The sequence below is a fragment of the Sarcophilus harrisii genome, chromosome 1 (assembly GCF_902635505.1).
Source record: "Sarcophilus harrisii chromosome 1, mSarHar1.11, whole genome shotgun sequence".
Taxonomy (NCBI): Eukaryota; Metazoa; Chordata; class Mammalia; order Dasyuromorphia; family Dasyuridae; genus Sarcophilus; species Sarcophilus harrisii.
In genome coordinates, this window is record NC_045426.1 from 716,338,097 (window position 1) to 716,363,620 (window position 25,524).

The window sequence follows — 25,524 nt, forward strand, 5'->3', positions numbered from 1 at the left end:
CCTGAAACTGTCTCACAGTGCATCTGGCGCACCTTTGTCTTGTCAATTATCCACCAGTTGCGTTGTCTTCTGGTTGGGGCGCGTTGAGGCTGCCTGCTCCTGCTGGGGGAGGTAATACCCGGAAAGTGAAGGAAATGGCGCGGCGCCCGCAGTGGTTTCGGCCCTGGTCCGCCCGGTTGCCTCTGCTGGGCCCAGGAGATCCCGACGGCGCCCACCTGATGCCCACAACCACCCGCGCACGGGGACCCGGATTGGCCCCACTTGGGAAGGAGAAACCGAGGCTTCCTCAGATCAGGACTGCTGGCAGCTTCAGCAAAGTTAAAAACGAAAACGGAAGAAGTTTCTGACTGTGGAAGAAGAGGGTCTGAGGCGGGAGAGGGAACCCTGCTCTGTGAGCGGTTATGGGCTTGGAAGAACCTCAAAAACTGGCGCCAAATGCCAGGGATGCACCGAGGGAGGGGCGTAAATTAGGAGAAGTGGTTTCTGATCTCTAGGGACACTCTGACACACACAGACATGCTCCAAAGGCCAGCTTTTAAACTGTGGGTGTGACTCCACATAGAGGCTCATAACTATTATTTATTATCAGCAAATGTATATGATTTGTCCCTGGGTCACATAAAGATTTCTCAGGTAAAAAGTTTATGAATAGAAAACGTTTAAGAACCCCTGCTCTAAAGCAATCCAGACTTTTCATCGTCCTCACTCAGAAGCTTGTTTCAGAGGTCACAAATTTTTCACCTCAAATCGATTCCTTTTTCATTCCCTTCTTAGAGTCACTAAGATGCTAGTGCCTTCTGCTGACACCTCTTTCCTGGTTCCCCTTTTCAGAGCTATACTTTCTCTTATTTTCTGAACTCACTAATGAAGGTGGGGGGATTGAAATAGTTCTTGTTCCTCATTACCACTTCTAGGCTCTCCTTTGCCTCTATCACTTGGTAACCTTCCTTTGAAGTTCATTTAATCCACACCACTCACTCAAGATTCCGGTGGCTATTGAGGCAACTCCTGGGATACTTCTTTCCCAAGGAGTTAATACCTGGCTCACAATCTTTCTCTCCTTCCCAACTCCTGCCCTCCAATTAGAAGATATAAAAGACATACTAATATTCCCTCTAAAAATCTAACCTCCCAGTTCTTCAATTTACCCATTTCCCACAATCTCCTCTTCTACCCTACCTCATCTACTCAGAAAGAGTCACATTTGTGATCTTGCTATCACATACAAATGGACTACTTCCATCTATATAAACTATGTGATTCTCTCATTTGACATTATCAATCATCATTTGACTTCTTTGGCTTACAACTCCAAATACTGTTCTTTTTCATGCAGTCCCTTTGGTTCCCTCAGTCCTATTACCCCTGTACTAGCTACACTCTCCTTTGCTGATCCCCAGTTTCTATCTCCAACTGCCTGTTGGATATATCAAATTATGTGTTCTTAAACTCCAATTGTGAAAAACTGAACTTAACATCTTTCATCTCAATCCCTTCTGTCTTCCGAACTTTCATATTACAATGGAGGATGCCATCTTTGCCCTAATAACACACTCTCCCAATCCATATAATTCTCAACTCTTCTTTTCTTCATATCCAATTGTTAAATCTTACTCGCAATTCACCTTCATAGCATCTCTTCTATATACCTGCTTTTTTCCCCTGGCACTGTTACCACCCTGGTAGAGATTCTCATCACTTCATACTTGGATTACTACAATATCCTATTAGTTGCCTCAATTCTTTGCTTCAAATCCATTCCCACTCCAGTCCATTCTCCACTCTGCTACCCAAATCATGTTTCTAAAATAAACTCTTGTGTCTCCTTAGTACCTACAAGATCAGACATAAAATTCTTATTTTAAATCCCTTAATAACCCCCAATCAAATACCAAACTTGAAATTCTAAAAATAAAAGGAGAGATTCGTAAAATTGAAAGTAAAAAAAAAACTATTGAATACATAAAACAAAGAGTTGGTTTTATGAAAAAGCCAACAAAATGAATAAACCTTTAGTTAATTTGATTAGACAAATGAAAGCAGAAAATCAAACTGTTAGTTTCAAAAATGAAAAGGGAGAACTTTCCACCAATGAAAAAGACATTAGAGCAATAATTAGGACTTATTTTGCTCAGCTTTATGCCAAAAAGTTTAACATCTTAAGTGAAATGGAGGAATACCTACAAAAATATAGATTGCCCAGATTAACAGAAGAGGAAATAAATTACTTAAATAGTCCCATTTTAGAAAAAGAAATAGAATAAGCTATTAATCAACTCCCTAAGAAAAAAAATGTCCAGGGCCAGATGGATTTACATGTGAATTCTACTAAATATTTAAAGAACAATTAACTCTAATATTATATAAACTATTTGAAAAAATAAAGACTCCTACAAAATTCCTTTTATAACAGAGATATAGTACTGATAGCTAAACCTAGGATGAAAACAGACAAAATTATAGACCAATTTCCCTAATGAATATTGATGCAAAAATCTTAAATATTAGCAAAGAGATTACACCAAGTCATCAGCAGAATAATGCTCCATGATCAAGAAGTATCTATATCAGGAATGCAAAGTTGGTTCAATATTAGGAAAACTCTTAGCATAATTGACTGTATCAATAATCAAACTAACAAAAACCATATGATTATTTCAGTAGATGCAGAAAAACCATTTGATAAAATCCAATACCCATTCCTATTTTTTAAAAAAACACTACAGAATATAGGAATAAATGGAATTTTCCTTAAAAGAATCAGTAGTATCTATTTAAAATCATCATCAAGAATCATATGTGATGGGGATAAACTGGAACCATTCCCAATAAGATCAGGAGTGAAGCAAGACTGCCCACTATCACCATTACTATTCAGTTTTGTATTAGAAATGCTAGCTTTGGCAATCAGAGAAGGAAAAGAGGAATTAGAGTAGGTAATGAGGAAACCAAATTATCACTCTTTGCAGATGATATGATAGTATACTTAGAGAACCCTAGAGAATCAACTAAAAAACTATTAGAAATAATTCACAAGTTTAGCAAAGTTGCAGGATACAAAACAAATCCACAGAAATTATTGGCATTTTTATACATCACCAACAAAGTCCAACAGCAAGAGATACAAAGAGAAATTCCATTTAAATCCCTTAATAACATAAATTCTAAATTTCCAGTATTTTGATACCTTATTGCCCTCCATTCCCTGCCGCAGATTTCCTTACTGTTCCTCAAACAAGACACTTTTATTTCCCAATTCCAGTATTTCCACTGGTTCTCCATTCTCATCCCCAACTCCTAACTTCTCTGGTCTTCTTTAAGCCCCAGATAATCCTGTCTTCTATAGGAAGCCTTAATGCTAGTGTTTTTTCTCTGTTCATTATCATCAATTTATTCTTAGCATACTTTGCCTGTACATAGTGGTGTGGGGCGATGTGCTGTTCTTGGAAAACTAGTAACTCTGCTGATTTGGTACCCACTTAGCACCCAGCTTTCACCAATGGCTCTCAGAAGCTGTAGTATACACAGCAACAACAACCAGTAAAACCTTCTCAGTGGATAAGTAGTCAATGGGTCTCCTATTGGTGAGTTAGGAAAGTGTCTACTGCAAGAATGTGACGACTCTTTATAAAAGAATAAAAGAATGTAAACATTTTTGTTTCTATGACCCATGAAAGATGGCAGAAACTGACACTCTGGGCAGTTGGATTTTGGTCAGATACTGATGATGTCAAGATCATCCATTGTATCCAGAGCTATCTCCAGTCATCTTGACTTTTGCTTTCTCACTGGGTGCCAATGTTTCTAGAAGAGAGAGTGAGATTGATGACATGGAGCAATTATATCTCATTTAAATGCGATTTATACATGAACCAAAAGTTATAATCTATGCCATTTTACTATTCAATAATCTTATAAGCTAGCATTTTATTGTTTTACTATTTAACCATTTTACTATTTTATTATTTTACTATGTTACTTTTTTCAAAATCTTGTGGAAGGGGGCTAGTGACAAAGCAGCAGGTAGTAGGCACAGATTATCAGACATAGAAGGGAGTTCTTGGGAGGAATGGAGTTGGAAACAGCAACAGCAATGGTGACTTACTACTGAAAACTACTGAAACTTAGATGCAAGATTCTTGGCTCAGTAAAAAGGCAGGTAAATTTTAGTTTTATGCTCATAGTAACAATCCAAAGTGCTTTTATTATGCCCTGAAAGCTATTTATGGGCCAGATATCTTTATGATGCCCTGAAGGCTATTTAGGGGCCAAAGACCAACAATGCTTCTCAAGTACTCAGTATTTATGGGTGCTCCCTGATCAGTGATAAGGACATGATCTTTTAGAGAACACTTCCATAGTCTTCTCAAGAGCCCATCACCAAACAATGCTGAAGCCATTGAGTATATACCTCTAGTTGAAGTCAATCCCTCTCTAGCTAAACTTCCAACTGAAGAAGAGCATTAGCACCTGGTGCAGATTCTTTTCTAGGTGAGCTTTACAAGGTAGGGGGCCCACTGGCCACACAAATCTGATTTATATTTTTGAGTCATATAGCAAGAGGCAGTTGTCCCTCAGGAGTTCAAGGATGAATCCATTTTCCATCACCATAAAAGAAAAAAAATAGGCTATTATGTGACAATCACCTAGGGAGAGGGGATGTCTGTCTCAGTCACTGCTGACAAAATTCTTGCCAATTCCCTTTTTAATAAGCTAATTCTTTACCTGGAAGATGGGCAGAACAGAGGTATATAGACATTTATCAAATTGACCAAAGCTTTTGATTCTGACAGTTGGGAGGGATTGTGGGAGACTATGGAAGAATTTAGCATGCCCATGCACAGATAATTTGACATCATTGACCTTAGCATAGCCTTGTGTTTCAGATTTTCTCCTCCTTTCTTCCATCCCCTCCCTTTTATGGCAAGCAATGCAATATATGTTAAACATGTTAAAATATATGTTAAATCCAATATATATAAACAAATTTATACAATTCTCTTGCTGCACAAGAAAAATCAGATAAAAAAAAAGAGAGAGAAATAAATGAGTAAGAAAACAAAATGCAAGCAAACAGCAACAAAAAGAGTAAGAATGTTATGTTGTAATCCACACTCACTTCCCACAGTCCTCTCTCTGGGTGTAGATGGCTCTCTTCATCACAAAATTATTGAAATTTTTATCAATCATCTCATTGTTGAAAAAAGTCACGTTCATCAGAATTAATCATCGTATAATAATGATGTTGTCATGTACAATGATCTCCTGGTTCTGCTCATTTCACATAGCATTAGTTCATCTAAGTCTCTAAGTGCTCAGCCGTGAGCACTTCATATTTTTCCTACTGATTAGGTCTGACTTTCTTTGGTGGAAAGTGTTTTGTAGTTGTATTAATATAATTCCTGACTTTCCCTTGGCAGATAGATTCCCAAATATTTTATAATATTGACAGTTATTTTGAATGGAATTTCTCTTTGTATCGCTTGTTGATGAACTTTGTTGGTAACATATAAAAATGCTGATGATTTATGTGGATTTAATTTGTATCCTACAACTTTGCTGCCTCCTTAAATTTTAAATAAAAACTCAATTTATTCCTATGTTCTCCTGTGTTTTAATAAAAATGGGTGCTATATTTTGTCAAAAGTTTTTCCTAGATCTATTGAGATAATAATATGATTTCTTTCAATTTTGTGATTTAGTTGATTATATTGATAATTTTCTTAATATTGAAACAATCCCTGTTTTCTTGGTATTATAGATCCCACATGGTCTTACTGTATTAAACTGATGATAAATTTTTGTAATCTCTTTAATAATAGTTTATTTAAAATTTTTGCATCAATATTTTTTGGGAAAATTGGTCTACAATTTTATTTTCTCTGTTTTGGCTTGTCCCGGTTTAGGTATCAGCATTGTAGTTGTATTTAATTGGAGTTTAAAAATTTGTTATTTTTCTCAATTTTGAAAATTACATGCCTAATTCACTGATCTCCTCTTTCCTTATTTTATTCATGTAAGAATTTAAAGAAACGAGGACTGCTTTGGCTGCATCCCATAAGTTTTGGCATGTTGTTTTATTGCTGCTACTTTCATGGATGAAATTATTGTTTCTCTGACTTGTTGTTTGACCTACTCATATTTTAGAATTAGATCACTTAGTTTCCAATTAGTTTTTTAAACTATCTTTCATTTATTGCATGTAATTTTATGGCACCATGATCTGGAAAGGATGCATTTAATATTTTTGCCTTTCTGCATTGGAATGTGGGGTTTTATGCCTTAATATATGGTCAGTTTTTGTGTCGGTGGCATGTACTGCTGAGAAAAAGGTATATTTCTTCCTCTCTCCAGTTTTCTCCAGAAGTTTATCATATCTAACTTTTCAAAAATTCTAATCACTTTCTTAACTTCTTTCTTGTTTATTTTGTGATTAGATTTATCTAGTTTTGAGAGGGGGGTGTTGAGGTTCCCCACTAGTAAAGTGTTGCTGTCTATTTCTTCTTGTAACTCACTTCATTTCTCCTAAAGGAATTTGGATACTATACCATTTGTTGAAAAATATTTAATATTCACATTACTCCATTGTCCATGGGAACCTTTAGTAAGATGTAATTTCCTTCCCTGTCTCTTTTAATAAGACCTACTTTTGCTTTTATTTTCTCTGAGATCAGGATTGCTACCCCTACTTTTTTTGCTTCAGCTGAAGCAGAGCATCTCCTATTCCAGCCTTTTGCCTTTATTTTGCGTGTTTCTCCCTTACCATTTTCAGTCCAGCATCCTGGCCTGACAAAAATTTTGATCAAGGACTTTGATAAGAAAAATGTCTCCATAGACTCCAAAATGTTGATATTCACACTTTCTGGGATAGTTAAGTATTTGAAATATAATTGATAAAGAGCAACAAAAAATGGCCAAGCCAATTGTAGTATATTAATGGAACAGAACACTAATGTGCTGGAAGAAATGAGGTGTGTGATGAATAAAACATTATGGAAAGCCCTATATGATCTGATGCAGAGTAAAGTAATCAGAGCCACAAAAACAATGTGCACAATAATGGCAAAAATGTAAATGAAAAGAACAGAAATAAAAAAGCAAAAGCAAACATAGCCAAATGATGGAGGTCAAGTGGGACATGAATAAAGAGATATGGGAAGACAATCCTAGTTCATCCGTTCTTGGAAGTGTCCCTTAATGCACATGTTCAGAAACAGTCATAAGGTATCGACAAGTTGTGCTGGAATTTTTTCACCTTTCTAAAAAGAAATATCATATGTCAAAAAAGAGAAACCACCATAAAAAAAAATTAAGTGTGGAGACTGGATTAGTTACTTGACATCCCAGTTTTTTTCAGTAACATTCCCTGGAATCTATATCAGATGAGGTGATATCCTCATCTCCTGTATAAAATTAAATTAAAAGAAGTAATCGTGTTTCTCCCACACAAAAAAAATTGTAAAAGGATAATAAGATAGAAATTTATCCTCAGATGGATTATCTGTGAATACTAATATAGAAGAAGAGAACAAGATAATAATCAAAATAATAGTAATATTAATAAAAGCTTCAAACTTCCTTCTCATTTTCCATAAAAGGTGGGGGAATGTGGGGAGAACTGAGAATGACAAAGGAAAGGTGTTGAAGGTGAAATATAGGATGAGGAATTAGTGTGGCTGAAGACAGCTTTGGTAGCTGGGATTACCTCCCAAGAAGCCAGAAATGCCAGTTCCTGGGCTCTGGAGATACCACTGATTGGGTTACCAACCAGAACTAATGGGATGCAACTGTTCCTCTGAATCTCAGAAATTGAAAGGATTCTCCAGACTCATTGTACGAGCTGTCATGATCATTGATTTATCAGAGAGGACAAAAGAGCATTGGATCTCTTTATGTTACAGGATGGCAAGGTCCTTTGGAACAAAACAAAAAGACAGACATTTTTTCTTGCTAGAAAGGTTTCCATGCAGATAGGCCTAATGTCCAAAGATGGCAAACCATGAAGGCATAACAAATAGACTGAAGACATGGGAACTCTCATTATATACCAATACTATTTACTTTACTTTTTATAAAGAAGTTCTTAGGTTTATTCTTTTTTTTCCAATAATTTTTAATATTTTCCCAATTCCATTAAAAACAAATTTTTACATTCACTAAATAAATGTTTGAGTTCCAAATTCCTTTCATTTCTCTTTTTCTTGCCTATTCCCTGAAATGGCAACCAAATTTTTACAGGCCAAATATATGAAATTGCATAAAACATATTTCTATATTAACCATGTTGTGAAAGGAAACACAGACCAAATTTCTCATAAAAGGAAAAAAAGATAAAAAAAAAAACTCTTCTTTGTCCTGAATTAAGACTTCATCAGTTCTTTCTCTGGAGATAGAATGTTTCATCATGCGACCTTTGGGATTTTCTTGGATCACTGCACTGCTGGGAAAGCTAAGTCATTCAGTGTTGACCACTGTAACATTGCTGTTAACTATGTACAAAATTAGTCTGATTCTGCTCAATTCACTTTTAATCAGTTTGTATAATAAGGTTTCCATGTTTTTTTTTGAAATCCACATGCTCACCATTTCTCATTGTACTACTATATTCCACTGCAATCATATGCCACAGCTTGTCCAACTATTCTTGAATTGGTGACATCTCAATTTCCAATTCTTTGCCACCACAAAAAGAGTTGCTGTAAATTTTTTTGTATACATATAGTTTTGAAAATCTCTTTGAGATATAGACCTAGCCACAGGTATTGCTGGGTCAAAGGGTATGCATAGTTCTGAAGCCCTTTGGACAGAGTTCCAAATGGCTTTCTAGAATTGTTGAACCACTTCACATTTCTGCCAAGAGTACATTAGTGTTCCAGATTTCCCATACCTTCTCCCATACTTGTCATTTTTCTTTTCTGTAATATTAACCAATGTGATACATGTGAAGGGTTCCTTGGAACTTTTCTACTTTGCATTTCTCTATTTAATATTTACACCATTTTTCATGTGACTAAGCCCTTTACATATAATGCTTGTTGATGGTCGTAGAGAGATACTCCTTAACATTTAAAAGGAAACCCCCATTTATTCCTATGCTCTCTAATTTTTTTTTTAACAAAAATGGAATGTTATATTTGGTCAATAGGTTTTGCTGCATCAATTGAGATAATTTTACGATTTTTCTAAGTTTTATAATTTAGTTGATTATACTGACAGTTTTCCTAATATTGACAAAATCCCTATTTTCCTGGTATTATAGATCTCACCTGCTCCTAGGATATCATCCTGGTGATAAATTCTTGTAATCTCTTTATTGATACTTTACTTAAAATTTTTGCATCAGTATTCTTTGGGAAAATTGGTCTGTAATTTTCTTTTCTCTATTTTGGCTTGTCGCAGTTTAAGGATCAGCATCTTAGTTGTGTCATAAAAGGAATTGGGCAGACTTGCATATTGTTGTAAGAGTTTATTTGGAATTAATTGTTCTTTAATGTTTGGCAGAATTCCCTTGTACTACATCAAGCCCTGGAACATTTTTCTTGGGGAGCTCACTGATGACTCGTTCCATTTCTTGTCCTAAAATGGGGCTACTTAGTATTTTATTTCCTCTTCCATTAATGTGGACAACTGGTATTTTGGTCATTTCCATTTCATCCATTTCTATTACATCGTCACATATACTGGCAGAGCTGAGCAAAAGAGCGGCTAATTGTTGCTTTCCTTTCCTCTTCTCTGGCTCATAGCCTCCAGACTTCCCGCCAGCCAAAGCCTGACTGCCATCCCTGGGGAGAAATCCCTTGGGAGAAATGGCCCATCTTCCTCAGCACCACCAGCCCCCCAGTGCTCAGCAGCGTCCCCAAAAGGCAGAGAGCGGCATCGAGCAGCGGAGCGCCTGGTTCTAGGTCACTCATCCCAGGTCTCCCCTAGGAGAGGAGCTCTCAGGGAGGACGGATAGCCGTCCTCAGCCGCTGTCGGCCAAACGCCCCCCACAGTACAGATGAGACAGTCTGGTTGGAGCAACCAAGGCCCCTCGGAAGAATCATGGGAGTTAGTATGGGGGCCTCTATCACAGCCCCGACCACTCTCTGCCCTTAGATCCTAAGGGACAATGGGCCAGGGATTTGAATCCCAAACGTGTGTCCATCATTCCTTGTCTATGTTCCTCTGGCAGAGGGGGAGGATAAAGGCTTCTTTAGGAGGGTCTGTCCCGGGGAGTCTCCCCGCTTGCACTTGTGTCCCAAGTCTCTTTGCGGCCCCGCCACCTGCCAGGACTGAGGGGACTGGGGACAGGAACTCTCTCCTCGGGCCGAGGACATCCTGTCTTTGGGGAACGTCCGGGAGAACCTGAGGAAAGATGCTGAAAGGGCTGGAGCGGCCGGAAGAGAACAGGGGCCCATCCCTAGAGCTGGGCAGAGGCTCTAGGACAGATGTGGGGCCACAGGTCACAGGGAGGGGTGAACATGGGCCAGAGGGGGACAAGGGCCCCTGCTTAGCTACGGCCAGACACGCTCGGGGACAGCAGGCGGCTCCATTTTCTTCATCATTCGTGAAAAGTGCCGGGGGGGGCAGCTCGTGGGGGCCGTGGGGTGTAGTGGGCAGAGCAGAGCCCTGAAGTCAGGGGGACCTGGATTCAAATCTGGCCTCAGACACCTAACGCGTCCTGGCTGTGGGGCCCTGGGCAAGTCACTTAGCCCCAATTTCCTCAGGAAAGAAAATGAAGGTGCATTTACTGACCCACTAGATGTGCTGCCTGGAGCCTTTGTGACTGAAGAGTGATGGAGGACACACAGACACAGACACACACTCAGAAATGTGATCGTTCCACTGCCCAGTGCACAGACGCCCCCTTGTGGGACTTGGGGGCATTGCCAAGAATCTTCTGGCTATGGGGTCCCTGAAGTTTGCTTACAAGGCTGGGGCCCTGCAGCCACGAGGGGGCGCTGTGGGACTGTCTCTGGAAGGCAATGGGGGCAGGAGGAGCCTGGGGGTCTCAGGGGGGGATGGGCCCAGCTGCCTGTGTCTGTGGCTGCTCTGAGCCCCGGGATCTCTCATGGGTGACAAATCAGCTGGGCTTCCCCCGAGAGACAGGCCTTCACTAGGGGACCCATAACCCCAGATTTAGGCCCAGGGGGACTTAAAAAGCCCCAGATTTGCATCCAGCCCCGCCCCCTCCCAGCCCCATCCCAGGCTCCCAGGGAGAGGATAAGAGGGGCCTGGCCGAGCCCGGACCCAGCCGGTTCTCTCTGGGGAGCAGAGCTCTCGGGGTCCCCTGCACCATGGCCTGGCCTCTCGTCTGCCTCCTCCTGCTCACCTGCTGCTCAGGTCAGGGCTTCCCTGCTTGTCCTGCTCCCTCCTCCCTGTCCTGGGTCTCCTGTAGGGTCTCCCAGCACCTCCCTCCCCTCTGCTGGGCATTAATGTCTGTCTGTGTTTCCAGGTTCCTTCTCCCAGCCTGTGCTGACTCAGGCTCCCTCCATGTCTGCGTCCCTGGGAGCCACGGCCAGACTCTCCTGCACCCTCAGCAGTGAATACAGCGATTATGGAATTGCATGGTACCAGCAGAGCCCGGGAAAGGCCCCTCGGTACCTCATGTATGTCGACAGCGATGGAGAGGTAGACAAGGGCGAGGGGGTCCCCGACCGCTTCTCAGGCTCTGCCTCTGGGGCCGATCGCTACTTGTCCATCAGCAACATCCAGGCCGAGGACGAGGCCGATTACTACTGTGGGACAGGTGATAGTGATGGTTTACACCGTGCTACATTCAGCGAGGAAGTGGGACAAAAACCCCCCTGACAGCCCGGCCCCCCCCCCCCCCACAGCTGCCCCACTTCTGGCCCAGCCCCAGCTGCTAAAGGGCCCGAGGTTGTGCTTCCTGTTTCTCTGTCTCAGGCTCAGAGCCCAATGTCCAGGACCTGCCCAAGAGCTCACTGAGAGAAGTCCCAGAAATGGAGCATTTGTCTCCCCATGACCAGCACTTTGCCCCTTCCCTAGGTATTTCTCTGGACACTGACTCCAGAAAAGGGCTTTGGCTGAGCCTTCAGGCTGTGGCTGTTGGAGGGGGGTGAGGGCCCGGCCTCCCTGAGGCTGCCATGGCCGGGTGAAGTTTCTTTGAGGTTCCCATTGGCTCCTACCAAGTGACACGCCCACAATTCTACAGAGATTTAATAAAGAAGCTCCAAGAAGAGGCAAAACCTTATAAAGGGAGCCCAGAGAGGTTGGGTCTAGAAATTGTGAGCAGATCAGGGGGCCCCGGCTCTAGAACCAGCATCTGGGGGAGCCCGGGGTGGCCAGGCCAGTTCCCATTGGGACGAGTCCCAGACAGGGCGTCCTCTCCATGGCTCAGACTCTGACTGGGAGCCAGACTGTCCCAGGGAAATGTCCCAGCACAAAGAAGGCATCCTGCCCCAAGGCGCTGGCAAAGTCCAAGGCCTTCCATAACGCTCTGGCAGGGGCTGACCCTTCATGACCCCGGGACCATCCACCCCCACAATGGCCGGTTCGGGGGGTCCCCAGGCAGCTAACCATGGTCCTCCTGGAGACTCGGGCCAGCATCGCACAGGGAGGTTTCCTTCCCGTTCTCCAGACCAGCTGCTCTCGAACATCCCGAGGGTCAGTTCCATGTCGTTCAGGGGCTGGTTCTAGTGCAGGTCGTGCTGTATAGACGTCTCGGGCCTGGGTTTGGATCATCCAGCTCTGGGACTTCTCATCCTTTCAGCCCTCGCAGCTCTCCCTGAGAGCAGGCTTGTGGGTCTAAGGTGACCCCCTGGGGGTCAAGTGTCATGAAGCCATGACCACAGATATCATCGAGGGGAAGCAAAGACACTAGAAAGGAGGCGGGAACCCCAAGGATGGGGCCGGCCGCTGACCTTCCCTGCCCAAGAGCTGCTCACTGCTGTTAGCCAGCGCCCGCACCCCAAGGGCCATGACCAGGATCTCCTGAGGGCAGCCTCGACCCTGAAGAGTGGAAACTCTGCCCCAGATACTGATAATGAGGGGAGGACTTACCAGTTCTGCCAGCCGGGTAGAGGCTACAACACCCAGCTCTGGGTGACACCGCCCTGGCATTCGAGGCTCCAGCCCCAGACAAGCCATTGTCAGTGCCCAATGTTTAGGCCTCCAGCTAAACTGAAAAGTCCCTTCAGGGAAAATGCCCTCTCCTGGTGTTACAGAGAGAAGGCTGGGGCTGGAAGCATGAAGAGCTGAGTCCCAATCGTCCCTGAGACAATTATGAATGGTTTCAGTCTTGACAAATCAGCTTTTCTTGTCTGTTAAATATGTATAACAGTCCCTACCTCCTGTTGCTCTTTGGAGGATAAAATGTAAAGTATCTTGAGAACTATCAAGCTCTATTTTCATATTATTATGATCGATGAGTTCACCAGTCGCACTCCCAGAGAACTTCCCCTGGAACACTACAAGGCGATGGTTCTGAGCGGCTCCAAACAACACAAACAATAGCTCCAGGTCCTGTTAATAATCAGCCCAAAGGCCTGAGTTCCTCAAAACTGGCCTTTATTTAAGTGATGTCACTCGCAAAGTGGTCAGAAAAAGCAATGCGAGGATACTCCCAAGGTCTCTCTGAAGAACTTTAGAATCGATTGTATGACATGGGAGAGCCGGGTCCGGGGCCTCCCCGCCCAGCGTGCCCTCCCCGAGAAGGCGCCATGCTCCCTGGGCAAAGCAGACCTGAACTGGCTCAGAAGAAAGGCCAGATGTGCAAAGTCAGAGAATCCCCCCAGATGTTCAGAGGGACATTTGTGTCTGACCCGTGACCCCTGGCATTGTCTGGTCATCACAGTTGGATGTCACAGTTAGAGAACAAAGCACAACCACCGCCCGTCTGTGCAACAGCGATGAACAAACTCTGGAGAAACTCCCCCAAAAGGGTCAGGGAGAAGCAGGGGCATTCACTGGCGGTTCTCTGGGGAGGGGCCACATGGAGGGCCCGGGTGGCCACGACAGCCCTTTCTGGAGACCCCGCTGGGTCTCATGGCACCAGGCCGGCAGCAGCACCCAGCATTCCTTATGTACCTGCTCTGCATCAGATACAAAGCTCTGAGGATACAAAGAAAGGGAAATGACCATCCCAGATTCCCAAGAGCTCTCAACCTAAGGGTAGAGGAGACAGAATGAAAACCAGTATGTGCAGATCCCTGATAGGACAACGTGGAGGGAGTCTGTGCAGGGAGGGGGGAAAGGCTCCTTGGACAGGGAGCCTTGGGGAGGGACCAAAGCCTAGGGGGTGGGCAGAGCACGCAGGCCGTGATGCTAAGTGAAATGAGCAGAACCAAGAGATCATTATATACCTCAACAATGATACTGTATGAGGATGTAATCTGATGGAAGCGGATTTCTTTGACAAAGAGACCTAATTCAGTTTCAATTGATCAATGATGGACAGAAGCAGCTACACCCAAAGAAAGAACACTGGAAATGAATGTAAACTGTTTATTTTGTTTTTCTTCCTGTATTCTACCTCTGAATCCATCCCTTGCAAAAGAAAACTGTTTGGATCTGCACACGTACATTTATCTAGGATATACTAGGAATATTCAAATATATAGGACTGCTTGCCATCTGGGGAGGGGTGGAGGTGGAGGGAAAAATCGGAACAGAAGTGAGTGCAAGGGATAATGTTGTAAAAAAATTACCCTGGCATGGATTCTGTCAATAAAAAGTTACTATACTAAAATATATATATATATACACATACACACAAGCTTGGAGAAAGAATGGCCCCGCCCACTCTCTGTGTTTGTCCTGATGTCTCATATAGGAAATTGTGATTTTGGTGGGTGGAGGCAGAAGGGCAGGAAGAGAGGTGGGGAGAGAAGGCTGGCGGCTTCTGGTCTGGCTGGCTTCTTGACTCAGCTGCACACATTGCGATTGTGAACCCCCCTTCACCTCCGATCCTCCTTCACCTCTACTGAGAATAAAGATTGAAGATTTTCCCTTAACCTGAATTCCTGACTCCAGCTGGTTTGAAAAGACGCAGTCACCACAGTGACGGGCCAGGGGGCAGCTGGTGGAAGTAGTGTAGTGTAGTGGATAGAGCCCCAGCCCTGAAGTCAGGAGGACCTGATCAAACGGGGCCTCAGACACTTAGCATTTAACGTTTCTTGGTTGTGTGTCCTTGGGCAAGTTACTTAACCCCAATTGCTTCATAAAAAGAAAGAAAGGTAGGAAGGAAGGAAGGAAGGGGAGGTAGGGAGGGAGGGAGAAAAGGAGAGAGGGAAGGAGGAAAAAAAGGAAGCAATGATGCATTTACTGACCCACTAGACGTGCTGACTGTAGCATTTGTGATTGAAGAGTGATGGAGGACACACAAAAGACACACACATAAACACAACACAGCACACAAGGTTATCAACCCGATTGCTTTGTGCACAGATGCCCCTTGTGGGACTGATGAGCATTACCAAAGATCTGCTTCTGGCTGTGGGGCCCCTGAGGTTTGGTTACAAAGTGAGGGTGACCTGAGGGCCTGCAGCCACGAGGGGGCGCTGTGGGACTGTCTCTGGAAGGTAATTGGGGCAGGAGGAGCCTGGGGGTCTCAGGGGGGATGGGCCCAGCTGCCTGTGTCTGTGGCTGCTCTGAGCCCCGGGATCTCTCATGGGTGACAAATCAGCAGGGCTTCCCCCTGAGAGACAGGTCTTCACTAGGGGACCCATAACCCCAGATTTAGGCCCAGGGGGACTTAAAAAGCCCCAGATTTGCATCCAGCCCCGCCCCCTCCCAGCCCCATCCCAGGCTCCCAGGGAGAGGATAAGAGGGGCCTGGCAGAGCCCGGACCCAGCTAGCCTTCTCTGGGAGCAGAGCCTCGGGTCCCCTGCACCATGGCCTGGCCTCTCGTCTGCCTCCTCCTGCTCACCTGCTGCTCAGGTCAGGGCTTCCCTGCTTCTTCCCTGTCCCGGGGTCTCCTGTAAGGGTCTCCCAGCACCTCCCCCCCCTCCTCTGCTGGGGCATTAATGTCTGTCTCTGTTTCCAGGTTCCTTCTCCCAGCCTGTGCTGACTCAGTCTCCCTCCATGTCTGCGTCCCTCGGAGCCACGGCCAGACTCTCCTGCACCCTCAGCAGTGAATACAGCAGTTACCCAATTGGTTGGTACCAGCAGAGCCCGGGAAAGGCCCCTCGGTACCTCATGCTTGTCTACAGCGATGGAAGTGCAGGCAAGGGCGAGGGGGTCCCCGACCGCTTCTCAGGCTCCGCCTCTGGGGCCGATCGCTTCTTGTCCATCAGCAACATCCAGGCCGAGGACGAGGCCGATTACTACTGTGGGGCAGGTTATAGTGATGGTTTACACCGTGCTACATTCAGCGAGGAAGTAGGACAAAACCTCCCCTGCCAGCCCAGCCCCCCCCCCCCAGCTGCCCCACTTCTGGCCCAGCCCCAGCTGCTAAAGGGCCCGAGGTTGTGCTTCCTGTTTCTCTGTCTCAGGCTCAGAGCCCAGTGTCCAAGACCTGCCCAAGAGCTCACTGAGAGAAGTCCCAGAAATGGAGCATTTGTCTCCCCATGACCAGCACTTTGCCCCTTCCCAAGCTACTTCTCAGGACACTGACTCCAGGGCAGGGGGTTCCCTGAGCCTTTGGGCTGTGGCTGCTGGAGGGGGGTGAGGGGCCTTGTCGAGTGACAGCTCTTTGGTTTTCCCATTGGCTCCTACCAAGTGACACCCCCACAATTCTACAGAGATTTAATAAAGAAGCTCCAAGAAGAGGCAAAACCTTATAAAGGGAGCCCAGAGAGGTTGGGAGAATTCTAGAAATTGTCAGCAGATCAGGGGAGCCCGGCTCTAGAACCAGCAGCCGGGAGAGCCTGGGGGCAGCCGGGGGAGTCCTGATTGGGAAGGGTCCCAGACGGGGCGTCCTCTCCATGGCTCAGACTCTGACCGGAGCCAGACTGCAATGGGCCAGAATTCTGGAGGAATATACTTGAAATCAGGTCCATACACCAAGGTGCTGAGTCAGTGGGACGGAGGAGACAGTGGGCATTATTTGAGCGAGTGACTCTGTGGTTCAGCATGACCGATTTACTCCTGCAACAACTAATGGCTCCCTAGGGATAGGACGATTGCTTTGTGCTCAGTGCGCTGTAATGATGGAAGTGTAATAGAGCCGATAACTGGGGACAAAGTCAGCCACGGGAGATTCCGACTTGCACCAGCCTCTGGTGGCTCTGCTGCCTCCTGCACTGAAACCAACCCATCCCGGGGACCTGCAGAAAGCCGGCCCGGCCCTGGACAAGGAGACCGACTGTGCAGGAGACAATAAAGGCTTTGGACTTTATCCTGTTTCTTGTGGTTATTATTCTGCTGAAACAAAGGCTGGTCCCGAGACCTCCAGAAAACCCACCAGAACCTGACACTAAATGTCCCAGCACAAAGAAGGCATCCAAAGGCGCTGGCAAAGTCCGCGTCCTTCCATAAGGCTCTGGCAGGGGCCAACCCTTCATGATCCCCCCACCCCTACAATGGCCGGGTCTGGGGGTCCCCAGGCAGCTAACCATGGTCCTCCTGGAGCCTCCGGCCAGCATCGCACAGGGAGGTTTCCTTCCCGTTCTCCAGACCAGCTGCTCTCGAGCAAATCCGGCAAGTTCACCTCACCTGCCTCTCCCCCAGAGTTTCCCCTGAGAACAGGGCCACCAAAGCTATCCTACTGCTAGTGAGCACCTTTGTTTCCTCCTACTCACTCAACTGCATCTTGACAGTATATATGTCATTTACAAAGTCCTCATCTGGGTTGTTCCATACTTCTGCTTTTCTGTCTGCAAATTTCCCAGTTGTGAGCCCTTATGTATTGATCAGCACTGACTCACAAGTTCCCAGGTACCTCTATGTTCTTTGTGGGAGGAAAATGCTAAATTCTGGTCTTAATAGATGGATATTCTCCGTCTAGAATGATTCCATGAAACAATAAGAAAGGAGGAGGTCTCAAATCGAATGAAATCTAAAAAATCCTGGGTACCATAAGTCCATTTTTTTTTATTTAATACCCTTTTATTTACAGGTTATATACATGGGCAACTTAACAGCATTAACAATTCCCAAACCTCTTGTTCCAATTTTTCACCTTTTACCCCCCAACCCCCTCCCCCAGATGGCAGGATGAGCAGTAGATGTTAAATACATTAAAATATAAATTAGATACACAATAAGGATACATGACCAAACCGTTATTTTGCTGTACAAAAAGAATCAGACTCTGAAATATTGTACAATTAGCTTGTGAAGGAAATCCAAAATGCAGGTGGGCACAAATAGAGGGATTGGGAATTCAATGTAATGGGTTTTAGTCATCTCCCAGAGTTCTTTTTCTGGGCGTAGCTGGTTCAGTTCATTACTGCTAGATTGGAAATGATTTGGTTGATCTCCTTGCTGAGGATGGCCTGGTCCACCAGAACTGGTCATCATATAGTATTGTTATTGAAGTATATAATCATAAGTCCATTTCTTACAAGCAACTCAGAACTTGATGATTCTAAATATTAATATTGTTAATGACATTCATAGAAACACATAAAATTAGAAGTGAAGTTGTCTAACGCTATGGAGCTGATTCTTGTAAAGAAAACAAAATTAAAAATAGAAAAAGTAAATACATACACATATTTCCATATATATATTATATATGTATATATATACATATTGTATGTATGTATGTATGTAAATATTGCATATGTGTGTGTATATACACACACACACTCACACATATGCAATATTTACAGCAGCCCTTTCATAGTAACCTCAAAAAGAAACCTAACTGATTGCCATGCTTTCGTTGAACGGCTAAACAAATTGTGATATATTAACGTAATGGATTATTATTGTGCCATGAGACATGAAGAAATAGACAGTTTCAGTGAAGTGTTGAGAGGAAATCCATGAAATGACTCAGGGTGAAGGTAGTTGAACTAGGAGAACAATTTATACAATGATAACTTGATAGACAAAAACTACTCTGAACAAGTAAAAATATAATTACAACAATAATCCTTGAATACAGAAGATGAAACATGCTACTTGTTGTCAGAGAGAAGTTAAATATAAAATACAGTAAAAGAAATATATTTGTAGACATGGACGATATTGCAGTTTGTTTTGCAGAACTATTATGTGCCAAAGCCACGATTGCTCAGGTTTTGTAAAATTTGCTTAAAACTTCTGATTCCAAGATGGTGGATGAGGTAAGAACTTCCTGGAAACCCCACCCCCCCATCTTGCCACCTCAGACTTTATTTAGGAGTAGGAGAACCACCACCAAGTGCTTGCCTTTCTGTGAGTCATCAATCCCAGAGAGAAGGCAATGGTCTGTGCAGCACAGTACAGTTCCATGCCTACCATAAGCCACCAGAGGTTTTGCCCCCTCTTCTGATAAGGAGTGATACTTCACCCCCATTGCTGCCCAGCAGCAAAACCATTTCTCTGGGACCACCCAGAAGACTACACTCCTGGGGCCATCAAGATCTCCACTACAGGATCAGTCATCACAGAGGCTGTAGCTCCGCTGCAACTGAGCAATAAGGGCACCACCCATGGAACAGGCCAGCAGTCAAACACACACCCAGAAAAGCTTTACAAGAAAACATGAAATACAAGGGAGGGGAGTATCTGGACCTGAGGGGATATGGTAGAATCTCAAAAGCTTAACAGCTAGTAGTTATATGGTGTTTTAAACGTTTTTTTCACACTTTTTTATCTTTTGGTTTTCACAAAAACTGAGTGAAGGTGTTGCTACTTTAGAGATTGTACAAATAAGGAAACTGAGGTTGGAAGAAGTTAAGTATCTTTCTCAAGGTCACATGAATAGTAAGTGTATGAGGCAGGATCTAAACTAAGATCTTTATGACTCCAAGTACAGTGCTCTAGCCTGTGAAGTCTGGGTTAGCTCCCTGGAGGCCTCAGCATCAGCCAGAGTCAGGATAAGTAAAAGTCCTTGGTCTTTAGGGGGAGAAGTGAAGGAGATGGACAAAACGGCCACAAGCTCGCCACCAACCTCCCTTCCCCGGTCCTACTGCAAAGTGCGGTTCTCTTGCCTCTCTCCCTCCATGCCCTAATCCTTACCTACAATTCTCTTAACCCCAAACATTGAGCCGGCATTGACTGAGAGAAGAACAATTCCAAACATGTGCTAATAGAATCATTGTCCAATAGGTAATTAGTCTTAAGGGCTCGGTTGTTAGATTCAAGCACATCTTTTAAGAGTTTCAGCCCTTTATATCTCCCACTTTCTTTTGTTTTAGAACACAGGTGGTCATGCCCTTCCTGACTTCTCAGGGAGGTTAAGAGCTCCAAAAAGGAGGTAATCATCACCTCCCTGACTTCTCAGGAAGAGAGATGAAAAACACCAAAGGGAAATGGGAATTTCTAGTGTGTTTCTGGGTGGAAGGGTCTTCTTAGAAACAGGTATACACAAACCCATCAGCATGGGAGATATTACACAAGCACATAGCAATAAAGCAGAGGCTATTAGTGATGACTCGCCCTTCAGCTGGTGCAAGCTCAATGTGGTGAAACCAACATGAATTGTACAGGCAAGCAGTGATATAACAAACACTATAAATCAACATGGTATTGTAAAAGATTTCCAGAAGTCCTAGAAGGCAGGTATGTAAACAACAATCACACAGACGCATCCTTCCAGAACCAAGAGATAGTCCAAAACCAATCTATTGTCCAGTACTTCACGTGTCAGGGAATCCAATGATCCCTGCAAGTTTTTGAAGTCCTGCTTTCTGTGTTAAAGAATCCAATGATTCCTGCAGATTATGAAGTCCTGCAACAACAGTCTTATAAATTTCTTGGAAAATCCAATGATTCCTGAACGTTTTCAAGTCCTAAAACAGTCTTATCATGTCTCAGAGAATCCAATAATTCCTGAGGGTTTTCAAGTCCTACAATAATCTTTTCATGTCTCAGGGACTCCAATGATTCCTGAGGGTTTTGAAGTCCAACAATTTTTAATGTCTATGAGTCAATTGTCATAGCTGCCAGGCTCTTTCAGTGGTGGGCACAATCAGCAATGGAACCACTCAATGTTTCTTGGGTCTTCTCCTTCGTTTCAAGGGTCCGCTCCATCTCTCTCCAATGGACAAGGTGAATACGGCTCATTGGCACCCATCTGATTCCTTCTCCACCTGTAGAGATACAAGCAAACCCTCTCCCCCAAGCAGTTAACCTATCTGGTCCCTTCCATTCACCACTTTCTGGATCTCTCCACATCACCTGGGGATTATCTAAAGATAGTGGAGCCATTTGCACTGGATATTGCCCTTCCAGTGAGTTATAAAACCTGTCTGCTGGAGCCAGTGCATCTTTGTCAAAAATTAAGAAGTTGATAGTATAAAGGGCTAGATTTAGAAGTTCTCTAGGGTTACGTGTGGCTTCCTCTTTCTTTTGTTTTTGGAGGAATATCTTAATATCTCTGTTTCTCCTCTCTATTATTGCCTGTACTTGAGAATTAAAAGATATGCCAATGGTGTGAAAATCTTGTACTGTGCACAAAAATGTGCAAAATGTTTAGAAGTATATGCAGGTCCATTGTCTGTTTTTATGTCTTGTAACACACCCATAATTGCAAATGCTTGGATATGGAATTCAGTGACCACTCAGGCTGTCTCTTTTGCGGCTGGCATGGCAAAAGTGAATCCTGAAAACGTGTCTAGAACAACATGGATAAAAGACAGACGACCAAAAGATTTATGATAGGTCACATTCATTTGCCAAATTTCATTGGGTCTCAAAACATGAGGGTTCTTCCCTGCAGGAAGAGTAGGAGCATGGAAAAGAAAGCAAGCTGTACAGGCTTTTATTATGTTCCTAGGTTCCTCTCTTGTTATTCTAAATTGTAAACATAAAGCTTGAGCAGCCTGATATTTAGAATGAGATTCCTGGGCTTCTTGAAATAAAGGAGTATTGGCCAACATGATTAGAAGACTATCTGCCTTGGAATTACCATCAAAAGTGGGACCTGGAAGTCCACTATGAGAGTGGACATGCAAGATATAAATCTTACCTGGATGCTTTTTCACTTGCTCTTGAAGTTCCTTAAAGAACTAATATACATTGGAAGCTACACATTTTATCTGAGCTGTGGCAATTCTTTGTGCCATACCTACTGAATAGGCTAAGCCAGATATTATATTTATATCTCCTGGATAATAAGTAAGAGCTAGAATGATTGCATACAATTCATTCTGCTGAATGGAGTGAAAAGGAATTCTGACTGTTCTCTTTATAGTTAAGTCATGAGAGTATACAGTGCAAATATTTTATTCGGATGCATCTGTAAAGATAGTTGGTCCTTTAAGAGGAACTTGAGAAATCTTTTCTTCAAGAATCCATCGCCAGTTATGTAACAGTCTGATTATCTTTAATGGAGACCCGTGTGTAAAATTTGGAGCCTTGGCTAATAAAATCTGCCACTCTGGGATGGTTTCACAGCATACAGTAATAAAGTGCATTAGTATAAAAGGTATATATCTTGTCAGGTCTTGTCCCAGATAATTGTACTGCTCACTTAATGACCTTTAATAAAATTCTAGCCACAAGCACTGGGTAAGGAGTAAGACTTTGTTCTGGTTGTGCCAGGAGGTTCACCCATTCTATCACACTGTCTCCTTGATGAAGGACTGCTGTGGGTGCCTCTTGTGTAGCAAAAACGGCTATTTCGAAGGGTTTTTGAGTGACTCTTTCGAGCACATTGGATAAAGCCAGTTTAACTTCTCTCAAAGCCTTTTGACTTCCTTTGGGCTGCAGTCACAGTTTTGGAAAACTGGGAAAGGGGGGACTGGTCCCAAAGAATGCAGCTTGGGGGGAGAGTTCTGACCCGGAAGTGACAGGATTTTGTCACTATAAGTGGTGATGGGAAAGAGGGAGGGTCAGAGAGCCAGAGACACACAGAGGCAGGCAGAGACAGACAGAGACAGACAAAGACAGAGGGAAACACAGAGACAGAGACAGAGGCAGAGACAGACAGAGACAGAGGCAAACACAGATACAGAGACAGAGACAGAGACAGAGACACACAGAGACAGGGAGAGACGGACAGAGACAGACAAAGACAGAGGCAAACACAGAGACAGAGACAGAGACAGAGACAGAGACAGACAGAGGGAATAAGCTGCTGCTCCCTCAGGCCGGCCAGAGCGTTCCGTGTGTCCTGCAGCTGAAACTTCCAGAAGAATGGGAGCCCATTGAGGTCGGGGCTGTCTGTGCTGCTCATTGGTGGCACCGCCCCTAACCTGGAGCCCCCACACTAAGCACTGCCCACGTGTGTCCATCACTCCTTGTCTATGTTCCTCTGGCAAGGGGGGAAGATAAAGGCTCCTTTAGGAGGGTCTTTCCTGGGGAGTCTCCCCACTTGCACTTGTGTCCCAAGTCTCCTTGCGGCCCTGTCACCTGCCAGGACTGAGGGAACTGGGGACACGAACTCTCTCCTCGGGCCGAGGACATCCTGTCTTTGGGGAACGTCCGGGAGAACCTGAGGAAAGATGCTGAAAGGGCTGGAGCGGCCGGAAGAGAACAGGGGCCCATCCCTAGAGCTGGGCAGAGGCTCCAGGACAGATGTGGGGCCACAGGTCACAGGGACGGGTGAACATCGGCCAGAGGGGGACAAGGGCCCCTGCTTAGCTACGGCCAGACACGCTTGGGGACAGCAGGCGGCTCCATTTTCTTCACGTTTCATGAAAAGTGCCGGGGGGGGGGCAGCTCGTGGGGGCCGTGGGGTGTAGTGGGCAGAGCCCAGCCCTGAAGTCAGGGGGACCCGAGTTCAAATCCGGCCTCAGACACCTAACACTTCCTGGCTGTGGGACCCTGGGCAAGTCACTTAGCCCCAATTTCCTCAGGAAAGAAAAATGAAGGTGCATTTACTGACCCACTAGATGTGCTGCCTGGAGCCTTTGTGACTGAAGAGTGATGGAGGACACACAGACACAGACACACACTCAGAAAACGTTATCTTTCCACTGCCCAGTGCACAGACACCCCCTTGTGGGACTGGGGGGCAGTGCCAAGAAGCTTCTGGCTATGGGGCCCCTGAAGTTTGCTTACAAGGGTGGGGCCTGAAGCCACGAGGGGGCGCTGTGGGACTGGCTCTGGGAGGCAATGGGGGCAGGAGGAGCCTGGGGGTCTCAGGGGGGATGGGCCCAGCTGCCTGTGTCTGTGGCTGCTCTGAGCCCCGGGATCTCTCATGGGTGACAAATCAGCTGGGCTTCCCCTGAGAGACAGGCCTTCCCTAGGGGACCCATAACCCCAGATTTAGGGCCCAGAACTGCTTAAAAAGCCCCAGATTTGCATCCAGCCCCGCCCCCTCCCCAGCCCCATCCCAGGCTCGCAGGGAGAGGATAAGAGGGGCCTGGCCGAGCCCGGACCCAGCCGGTTCTCTCTGGGGAGCAGAGCTCTCGGCGTCCCCTGCACCATGGCCTGGCCTCTCGTCTGCCTCCTCCTGCTCACCTGCTGCTCAGGTCGGGGCTTCCCTGCTTGTCCTGCTCCCTCCTCCCTGTCCCGGGGTCTCCTGTGAGGGTCTCCCAGCACCTCCCCCCCCCCCCCTCTGCTGGGGCATTGATGTCTGTCTGTGTTTCCAGGTTCCTTCTCCCAGCCTGTGCTGACTCAGGCTCCCTCCATGTCTGCGTCCCTGGGAGCCACGGCCAGACTCTCCTGCACCCTCAGCAGTGAATACAGCGATTATGGAATTACATGGCAGCAGCAGAGCCCGGGAAAGGCCCCTCGGTACCTCATGTATGTTCACAGCGATGGAGATGTACTCAAGGGCGAGGGGGTCCCCGACCGCTTCTCGGGTTCTGCCTCTGGGGCCGATCGCTTCTTGTCCATCAGCAACATCCAGGCCGAGGACGAGGCCGATTACTACTGTGTGAGAGGTTATAGTGATAGTTTACACCGTGCTACATTCAGGGAGGAAGTGGGACAAAAACCCCCCTGCCAGCCCGGCCCCCGCCCCCCACAGCTGCCCTGACTTCTGGCCCAGCCCCAGCTGCTAAAGGTCCCGAGGTTGTACTTCCTGTTTCTCTGTCTCAGGCTCAGAGCCCAATGTCCAGGACCTGCCCAAGAGCTCACTGAGAGAAGTCCCAGGAATGGAGCATTTGCCTCCCTTGACCAGCACTTTCCTTCCCAAGCTACTTCCCAGGACACTGACTCCAGGGCAGTGCATTAGCTGAGCCTTCAGGCTTTAGCTGGTGGAGGGGAGTGAGGGGCCCTGCCTCCCTGAGGCTGCCATGGCCGGGCCCTTGTCAAGTAAAGGTTCTCTGAGGTTTCCATTGGCTCCCACAAGATGACAAGCCCACCTAATTCTACAAAGAGATTTAATAAAGTCGCTCAAAGAAAACGCAGAACCTTATAAACCACCTATTTATATCCTTTATATATATTTATTTATATATATATATATATATTTATATATTTATTTATATCCTTTATATATATTTATATCCTTTGAGAAGCAGAAAGCCTGAGCCAACCATGGAGAGGGATGGCTTCAGCGGGAGCCCCCGGGGCACCAAAGAGAGCCGCGGGGGGGAA

General features: G+C 45.2%; 3 gene segments (V, D, J or C); all 3 read left to right on the forward strand.

Annotated features, from left to right (window-relative positions):
• The first annotated feature begins 11,203 nt into the window (after nucleotides 1-11,203).
• Nucleotides 11,204-11,805, forward strand: LOC116420908. The segment is given in 2 exon segments: nucleotides 11,204-11,322; nucleotides 11,435-11,805. Coding segments are annotated over 2 exon segments (402 nt in total).
• Nucleotides 11,806-15,818: 4,013 nt separating this feature from the next.
• Nucleotides 15,819-16,527, forward strand: LOC116420909. The segment is given in 2 exon segments: nucleotides 15,819-15,879; nucleotides 15,986-16,527. Coding segments are annotated over 2 exon segments (573 nt in total).
• A 7,820-nt stretch (nucleotides 16,528-24,347) lies between these two features.
• Nucleotides 24,348-24,976, forward strand: LOC116420910. The segment is given in 2 exon segments: nucleotides 24,348-24,452; nucleotides 24,573-24,976. Coding segments are annotated over 2 exon segments (435 nt in total).
• The last annotated feature ends 548 nt before the right edge of the window (nucleotides 24,977-25,524 follow it).